We start from the raw sequence: 9,892 nt of genomic DNA, 5'->3' as shown, positions 1-9,892 counted from the left end.
ACTGGTGAAAGGATGGCCAGAGTTTGATTTATGCCTCTTACACAATGATCCTTCCTCATGATTTTCCTTTCTCTTGGAACTTGTTGTGCGTTGCACACGCTCCATGTCGCCGACAGGGTCTCCTTCATTTTGGTCTTTCCGCCTTCGTCCTGTTGAGTTCTGCGCAAGGTGTCTCGCGTCTTTTTTGGGTGTGCTCGTAATCAATCTAGGAGACGATGATGTAATGAGCGTAAGCCTAGGAATCCGCAGGGTAAGTTTAACGTTCAAGCGTTAAAATTTCAAAATATCGCTTAAGCCGGTAAAACACCTAAGTTTGAAACTTCAAAATGTCCTTTTTTTAAAGCTTGCAAAATCCCCCTTTTTTGATGAAGTGTCTAAAGCTTGCAAAAGGACCCAAAGTGCTGATTTTTGCCAAAGGAGATTGGAAAGAGGAAAAATGTTAGAAGTGTCAAAACTTTTCAAAATGCTCTAAAAAATCCCGAAAATCGCACTAAGGGGGAAAATCGCACTAAGGGGGAAAATCGCAAAGTTCTAAAAAGTTTGCAAAATGCTCCAAAATCCCGAAATTCGCCATGGGTAAATCGCAAAAGTTTTTAAGAGGTTGGCATACTGGCTAAAATCGCTGAAATTCGCCATAAAGGACATAAATGTCAAATGTTTTAAAATTTGAAAAAATCCACCTAAACTCCGAAATTCGCATTACAAGGGAGAATTGCCAAATGTTTTAAAAGTTTCCAAAAGACTCTATTTCGCCGAGTTTTCAAAAGGGTAAATCGTGATTTTTATAAAAGTTTGAAATGGACTCTAAAAACCCCAAACTTCCATCCAAAGGAAATCGCAGAAGTATAACGTTGCGTAAAATGAGAAATCGCCGAAGTTTGCAAATGGTATTAAAACCCCGAAGTTTAAAAACTAAAGGAAAATCACGAAAAGGTTAGAATTTGCAAAATGCCTAAAAACGCCGAAGTTCGATAAAGTAGAGAATCGTGAAAGTTTTTTTAAGTTTACAAACCCTCCAAAATCGCCGAAGTTCGGCATCCATAAGGAAATTGCGAGGTTAAAGTTTTCAAAACCCCCCCATTCTCCGAAATTCGCTAAAGAGAGTAAAGTCGCGAAGTTTTCAAGAGGTATGCAAACCACATAAATCCCCAAAGTTCATGATGTGCCTAAAGCGCGGAATTTATGAAGGTTTTCAAAAGATATAAATCCACCGAAGTTCGCGTGAAGCGAAAATCGTGAAACCTATAAACCTTGCGGAAATGCCATAAACCCCTTTTCAACGCCATAGAAATCGCAGAGGAGTTTAAAAGTTTGCTGAGAGAGTAAATCGCCCAAGATTGATGCCATTTGAAAATCGCAGAGGTTAAGGTTTTCAAAAGATCATAAACCCCCGAAGTTTGCCATTGAAAATCGCAAAGTATCAGAGCTTGCAACGGTTGAAAACGCCGAAAATTCTAATCAAGGTAAATCGCTAAGTCTAAGTCTTCAAAAACGACATTCTTCTCCCAAGCTTAGGCGTGAAACAAGAGATAGGGAGTTAACCGTTAGAATTTGAAATTGCAGAAACCCTACCATTCCACAAAATTGCGAGCTGTGCATTTGTCTTTTCGAAAAGCATATAGGACATAAGAGGGGCCTTTTCTAATTTCAAGGGAAACCAATCCTGCAGGCCAGATTTGTGCGGGTTGACGCCATACTTTGCCAGGTAAGCTTGCTACAACTCCCTTCGAATCGTTTAAAATGCATGCAAAATCGATTAGATGTGTTTATGCAAAATTGATTAAATGATTAAGCCTTTGAGTTTGAACCACATCTTTTCCCATTTGAAAAGCATCAGGCAATCCAGTTAAAATTAGAGTCTATCCCAGAAGTTAACCAAGAACGCAATTTTCAGACTTAGGGAATCTTAAACCTCATCCATTTTTGAAAACTAATCTTAAATGACTAAGTGCAAATTTAGCAGTCAAAATCGCCTAGTCCTTGAACTGCAGTCGAATAAATAAATTTTTAATCAAAGAGCTTAAGAATGTTCATGTCCAAATTAATCAAGCTCTTTCGCTGAAGTATCATGCTTTCTTCAAATTCAGTTTTCAATTAATCCTCGTACGCTAACATGTCCCTTTTATCTAACCCGTTTTGTTTCCTTCATCTCATCTCGTAATCCACGTCCGATTGTGCAGGATAGATGCCTAAATCTACGGTAGAGTCCTCAAAGACACCTGGTGCAGCCGAAACATCCCGCGCTTCTAAATCAGACATCCCTTGCAGAGGCAAAAAAATGAAATACCAGTATCAGAGGGGAGGACTAAGGAAATCAAAGGTCCAGAGCATATGGGAAAACGTAGGCGATATTGACCTAGGCCACATTGATATTCAAGACTTCAGAGACAGAGTATTCTCCCCTAGTGCCTATGGCAAGCCGAGGCGAATGATGGAAAGTGGTATCGCCCAGGCAGCAAGATTTCTCCCATCAGTGCAGAATTATGAGCTAGTAGTGGAGGCTGCTCGACATTATCAACCAAACACCAAATTGGTAGTCCTTGAGAATATGGTCCTGGCTAACTTCACTATTGAGGCCATTGGCGACGCATTCGACATCCCCTTCCCGGACAACCCCATAGCAACAACTGTAGATGAAGCACAAGTGGCATATGATATGAACCCTGCCAAGTGCAGGACATTAATAAATGAGGAGTGGTATAAGGAGAGAAGACCTCCAAGCATCAGAATTGGGAAAAAGACCCCCAGAAGCAACTTTCACAATGAACATGGAGATATGGTCACCTTGCTCAGCCAGGTTATGGGACTCCCCCAATCTAACTTTTTTGAAGAGTGGATGTTCCATTTTACAGAGCAGGTCTTGGCTGGGAAATCCAAGTTCGACTGGGCCCAGATCATAAGTGACAATATTCATACCCAGTTGGTCGAACTTGAAGAGAAAAAGTACTTCGCCATGACATCTTATCTAGTCTATCTGTTCGCCCGACACCAACCACTGCCAAGGTTGATCAAGAAAGGTGAAATTGGGAATGGGCCCAATCAGATAAAGGTGTACGATTGCTATCCGCAATTACATTATCATGACATAGCTCAAAGGGAAAAGAACAACCCTGCTTATGCAATCGGTCAGTATGAGCATGTCAATAACGCCTTCACAATGCGCCTAGTCAGGCTGATGCAAGGGGGGATTACACATAAGGCTCTCAGAGCAAGCTACCATTTTGGTATAGAGGTATGGTGCCTGGTTCATTCAGTTCCCAAGGTTCTCCTATATCCGAATAGCTGGCTTTGAAGGCGCTCCTTTCCGACTTCCATGATATCCAACAGACAAAATAGTTCTTCTGGAAGTTGCAACGCAGGCACGTCCCGCGAATAGTTTACTCAGAGATAAGAAGCAGTCCGGATTCGCCTTCCCTATGATTTTAAGTAACCTCGATGTCCATTTAAAGAATCCAGCTCATGCGAAGAATCCCTTGCTGAGTTAGCCTCTTATGGCCTACAGGAACATTTCCCAAGGAAATGTTTTGATCATGACAATCTGGCGAAGAGAGCCTACGGCAGGCGCTACAGAGCAAAGGAATCAATTGAAGACTATTGGAAGAATTGTTCTGATGACTATGAGGTCCGACAACGTGAATATTCAAGGTTAAGTGTGCAGCAAATGCGACTTTATGAATACCATCGGGTCCCGAATCAGTTAACGGATTCTGGAAATTCCTTACAAGTTCGAGAGTTTGAGGCAGTACGACATCTCTTGCCAGGCATTGATTGGTCACAGGATCCAATCACTGATTTTGAGGTAGTTATGGCAGCCCCAGGGAGGTACACTGATCAATGGTTACACCAACAGATTGAGCGGTTAATTCATGAGGGAGTCCAGTTCACTTACCATATGATGGGTAGTCTTGATTCTCAGTCCTCTGAAGATGAGGGAACCTCGAGTGCACCATAGGAAGAGGTTGAAAAGCCCGAAGAAAGAAAGAAAGCCAAAGCCAACAGAGGGACTCGAACATCTAAAAGGACAAGAAGGGAGAAGATCCCTATTAGGAGACCAGAGGTCACTTCATCATCAAAAGACCCCAGTTCCGATGTTGATGTAATTGAACTAGATTATATACCTGCTACGCCTTCCCAGAGGGATGTTGATGCATTCAGAGCTGATGATCCTCCTGCACAAAACAAGCTAAATATAGAGGTGAGGTTCATTGAGTCCAACGAACCTGAAAATCAAGTTGAGGAAGGAGAAATTTCGTCCAATCAAAGGGTTGATGTGCACGAACCCACCCAAGGGAGTCGCCACGAATTGCAACTACACAGTACCGGCAAAGATGATACCACTGTTGAAGGAGAGCAAAGGACGGATGAGACCCACAAGCCTGATAGAACTGAGGAACAACCATCACATGGAGATACCAGACAGTTGTTCAACGAAGTAGGAGAGAATTTAGCTGCAAGCAAAGGACTAGACACTTCCTCAACTCCTCCTGTAACAGATCAGTTACAGATATGCAATGAGCCAGCTGAAAGCATTGAAGAGAAGAGTGGGAATCTGACCATGGCATCTAGGAAGACCATACCTCAAGATTGGTTAGTTGCTCGAGCACAGCGACCAAGCCACCCATCAACTTAGAGGACATTTTCTCTCGCATAGGCGAAGCAAAGTCCAAAGGGAAGAAAAAGCCTAAAGCCTATTTCCTGAATAACCAAGGATGAACAAAGGAACCGTACCATCCATATCACCTCCCCACCTGTCGATAAGCCAGCAGATCAAATTACACTGGCTGATTATAGCATCACAACCGTCCCTATCGGACGAGCCACCAAGGAACAGGAAAGGGAAGAGTTCAAGGACTCCGTGCAAAACATGCTCAGGCAACTCGAAGAGATAACTATTGAGAAAGACATGTATCGAGTTCGTGCTAAGCAAGCCGAGGGGTACATTGATCACCTACTAAGACCATTGCATAATGCCCCTGAATCCCATGTTCCCCCAACAGCATTGGCGCAAAGGACCACCACAAAATTTGAAGGAGTACGAGATATCGCCAAGGCTGTCAAGGAATGGATGCGAAGCATTAAAGAAAGGGTAGAGCTAATCATTGAAGAGGTAAGAGAAATGGCCCACCACCGAGAGACCATTTTGGTTAAACTACTAGAGGTGAGGCGGGAATGCCTCAAAGTTTATGAGGTAGTCGCTACAACTCTTCCTCTCGTAAGGGCTCTTTTCTAGACCCAAGCGCAGATTCCTACATTGTCCGCCATCCTAGATCCCCACAACATCAACATTTTTAAAGAATGGTACTGGACCATCACCATGAAGAGCAAAACAAAAGAAACCATTAATAAAGAGCAGGCGGAATGCGAGAAAATTTTGAAGGGCATGGAAGAACTTCGCAAGACAATCCTCCGATCAATGGTTTTGGGTTGGAAAAATGATCTGTCCGATGACATAGTGCAACCAAACTGGGAGGATAGATTGAGAATGGATAAGATCGCCTACACCACGGAGGACTTGGATTTTGCTAGTAAATTGCATTTAGACATTTTGTGTTTTGAGGCTAATCGGTCCAACTGGCAAGATGGTTTGAAGCACGTACATCGCCATCTGGAAGGCATGCAATATAAGATACGTCATCCTCCTATGTCTCAGTTCACGGTGTTGTTCCAGCTATGCATCAGGTTTCAAGACTATGTTCGTGTAGAACATACAGCAAGTCAGGACCTTTGGAAAGAATATTTGCATGGTGAAGATGAATTTTTAGTAAAGGGATATGCAGCTCAAAAGGAAAAAGTGCTTTCATAAAATGCATTTTTCTTTTAAAATCTGAAAAAGCACTTTTGGCCATAAAGTTCATATTTAACTGCCAAGTCAGCTGTAAATTTTGAGCTCCATGCATGTGCACTTTTTGAGCTATTGTTGATAGTTATTAATTATCTTTTTTGAGTAGTTATTGCTCCTCTTTGGGTGGTTGTTGATATTTACCTCCTATTTATGGGCATGGGTACTATTTTGTATAGATGAATCTGGGCCACTTATTTTGTTTAAATCTTGGCCATTCATCTATTTCTGGAAATCTATTTAAAGGGACTGATTTTCCCTTATTTTTGTAAGAAGTCCAAGATTGTTGTTGAAGCTCTAGCGAAATTTATGCAGGATTAATGGAAAATTAAGGCTGTTTCATTTCTTTGTTTCATTTCTTTGTGAGTGCATGGTCTCCTTCTTCACCATTTAATTATTCTGTTAAGTCTTTCATTTTCAGATAGCATTTTTTAGGATAAACATCTGATAGAAGCCTTGTTGTTCATACCATTAAGGACTGGTTGATTGTCATTCCCTTTGCATGGTTAGTCTAAGCCCACTTATATGCTCAGTTCGGTTATTAAACAGTAAGTGAATGAATGTTAAAATTCTGAATTTATGTTTAGTAGCATGAAAATTTAGTTCTCCTTGAAGATCGCACTAGATTTTTTTACAGCATTGTGCTTAAATAGCTGATAAAGTTAAATCTGGTTATTCGAAGGTTTCTGTCTGTTTCCCTAAACATGTTATCTTAGTTAATTAATCGGATTTTCTCTATCTCTTTTCCCTATCCCTCTTTTTCCCTTTTTTTACCAAGAAGAAACCACAGTCAAGCTGAGTTAGTATCAATCCAACTGAAATCAACCGATATAAGACTGTTGAACTTTAGAGAACTCGCTCAAAAAGTTGTTCTTCTAACCATAAGTCCCCTTTGTGTTTCCAGCAAAACACATCAAACCACTAAGTTATCCTGCAGTCAAGACCTGACAACCGAAACATTGAGGTAATCCCCATTGATCAAATAAGAAACAGCATTAGGGATTTCCTTATTTCAAGAGAGGATAGGATTCTTAGTATTCTATTCTGCGTTGGCCAGATGGAACCGTAGTGCTGCGATTTCAGACACGTCAACAGAATTGGCGTTAGAAGGAGGGCCTCCGAGAGAACAACTTTCTAACAATTGGACTTGAGGTCATAATAGTTCATGCTTGTGAGCAAATACCCAGAGCTTTATCGTTAACAAATCCCAAGCAGCAGAAGTTACCTATTTTGGATAATAGATATGATGCAATATGGTATTGCTGCATGAATTCCCGTTCGATCTACCTCTTGAACAGACTGGTCAAGGACTAAATCAATCATATATTGCAGATCAATTACGAACACTTTCTTGGAAATCAGAAATAAATCATCCTCATTTCAGACGAGTAAGTCACACTATTGCTAAGGAAGAGGAAAAAGGTCAGCAAATAGAGACTGTGATCAAGGAGAATCTAGACAGACAAAGGATTTCTGCCCTTCACAAGCAAGTTCTTGAAAAAATCCGACAATTTTCTTTCTAGTCCGCTAACATGGTAAGAGATAGGTCTGCCCATTAATTCTCCTGAACCAGGAAGAGACCCCAAACTAGTGATACAGCCAGATTTGAACTTCAACAACGAACAAGAGAACCTCATTATTGAGTTATATAGCTTGGCCTGGTCTGTAAAAAGAAATTATCCTAACTGGTCCCGAATGTGCTTTGTCCTCAAAGAAGAGGAGATTGCTGACCGCATCAACGCACAAAATCAGAGAGAACAAGAGCAAGTTAATCCAGCTCCTGAACCTGCTCCCGCACTGCATCAGCAGAATTGGCATGAGAAATAGCTCACGCTGGAACGAATTGGATCTTTCTCTCCGGAGAGATTCGAAAGAGTCCTGAAGTCCAGCCTAGAACGGGAAAGATTCATCAGGTTTCACTTCTATAGGCATAAAAGTTACCGCCGGGTTGCAGACCCCAGTGAGCCCAATTCATCGAACCAGCAGTTTGCTATCCCAGAAAGTACGGTTTTCACGACCCCAGCTGTTACAACTCCAGCTCCCCCTTTGGTTCCATTAATTCAGCCACAGATGGCGCACAATCCACCTGCCCCAAATGGTGCCACCTGGTTGGTAGACAACTCGTCACCAATAATTTTTGCAGCTTACCATGATATGCCCAAAAGCCCGGATAGCTTCTGTTCTATTTTTCATGTAAATGATCCAAACAGAACAACAGAAGAGCATATCAAAATATTTGAAGATGCATTGCGTAATAGACGGATTGAGTATGCAGACGTTGCATGTAGACTTTTTCCTTACTCTTTGGGAGAAGACACATTTTACTGGTTTATCCACTTGCCAGTATCATCTATTGATTCTTGGGAAAAGCTGAAGATGGCTTTTACGGGAAAATATGGTATTCCCACAACCGCCACAGAGTTGTATAGATAGTTTGTGGAAGTGAAAAGACAGGGACATGAGCCAATTAGTTCCTTCAACAACAGATTCCACAAGGCCTTTACCCGGTTGCAAGACCCATATGTGGTAAGTGATGCTTCGGCAAGAGAAATTTATTATTCAGCTCTAGACTATCTGACAACAATGTTTGTCCAACAGTCCCAACCTGCACCGAACACACTAACAAAAGCATATGCTAAGACTATGGAGATCAGTAAAGGATTAGGAGAAAATATTGCAGGACCATTGCTGCAATTGGGACCTCCCGCAATGCCTAATCAAATTCAAGAAATCAGTCAAGCCTTGGCTCACCAAACGCCTATCATGAACCCGATCCCACAATTGGTATATCAGCCCCAACAACCTACAAATCAGTTGGTGCTTCATCCCGGACCACCTATATCTCAAATCCCTCCTAAACAACCCGTATATCTGGTAAATATTGTAGTATCTTCTAGAACTCAGGAGGAGAAAGATGAAATGCGGGAGTTGACTAATCAAATGAAGAAGCTTTCCTCTGAAGTTACTTATCTGCGAAATCAGAATAATCAATTGCAGAATAACCAGAGGAATCAGCAACAAGGTCAACATTAGAATCAATATCAAAACCAAGGATATCAGAGGCCTACAAGAACATGGAACACCTGCCCTAACAATGGAGGAGTCCCCACTCCGCTAGATAACCCACCAACACCAGAAAACAAGCCTGCAGATAGGGTATTTTTGGCAGAGGCAGCTCTATCCCATTGGTGCAGGTTACATAATACCAACCAACACTCAGAGCTGCAATGTGACGAATTTCAGGTGGCAGCTAATATATTCCAACGAGAGGTTGAGAACACAGTATCTCAACCAGCACTTCCTCCCACCGGATTTGAGATAGTTCCATCACCAAGGTATGATACAGCACTTGTCCTAGAAACCTATATTCCCCCCTTTTTCTTCCCTAATCAGGACGAAAATGAGGTGGCAGACCCAAACCAGCCCGCAGATGTAAATGCTTTTCAGCAGTACCAACGCGGCAACCAAGGGTATTACAACAATAATAACCAGAACAGCAATAATGGCCCCTATACTACTTCCACGCCAAAGGATATTCAAGTTCCCCCAGATCAGAATGCCAATAATAACCCAAGTTATCCCAAGGCACCACAGTAGTATGCGAGCCAAGTTTAGCCGCAAAAGACCCAAGCTTCTCCAAGAGCACCTATTTTTCCAAGTCAACCGACTACTGCCACAAATCAGGGCCCAAGTACTAAACCGTCGAGCAATGCAAAAATTATCAGACTAGGCCAGTTGGTGGTAGATGAATTCAGGAAGGTCAAAATCAGTTTGTCCCTTGCTGAGCTAATGAAGGTTTCTGAGGTCAGGGATATGGTTTTGGGCAGCCTTAGGGAGCCCTCACCTGTTCAGTCCAAAGGAACCGATGAGAACTCGAGACAAAGAGTGCCACCGGAGCAACCCCAGAAGGTCAACAATGAAGTAAGAGGACCAACAAATCCTAGGAGTGCAACAGTGAATTACCCTGCACAACCAGAATTTTCAAGTGATCAACCCATGGAGACTGGTTTTGGAGTACGTGCACGGGGAAGGGCTCAGGATATTTCAATCATG

General features: G+C 42.1%; 1 protein-coding gene across 1 annotated transcript; it reads left to right on the top strand.

Annotated features, from left to right (window-relative positions):
- Positions 1-8,482: 8,482 nt before the first annotated feature.
- Positions 8,483-9,436, top strand: LOC131856942 (uncharacterized). The gene is made up of 2 exons (XM_059208908.1): positions 8,483-8,861; positions 9,009-9,436. Exons 1-2 carry the CDS (start codon positions 8,483-8,485, stop codon positions 9,434-9,436), a joined length of 807 nt encoding a protein of 268 aa, XP_059064891.1.
- Positions 9,437-9,892: the final 456 nt, after the last annotated feature.

Source organism: Cryptomeria japonica, chromosome 7, assembly GCF_030272615.1.
Source record: "Cryptomeria japonica chromosome 7, Sugi_1.0, whole genome shotgun sequence".
NCBI lineage: Eukaryota > Viridiplantae > Streptophyta > Pinopsida > Cupressales > Cupressaceae > Cryptomeria > Cryptomeria japonica.
The sequence above is the reverse complement of the archived record's forward strand: the minus strand, read 5'-3'. Positions and strand labels throughout refer to the sequence as shown.

Excerpts from the sequence above, each read along its gene's own strand:
- LOC131856942 (XM_059208908.1), top strand. The coding sequence starts at position 8,483 with ATGGAGATCAGTAAAGGATTAGGAGAAAATATTGCAGGACCATTGCTG. Across the intron at positions 8,862-9,008 it reads CCAGAGGAATCAGCAACAAG|AGGCAGCTCTATCCCATTGG; the intron begins GTCAACATTAGA and ends TATTTTTGGCAG.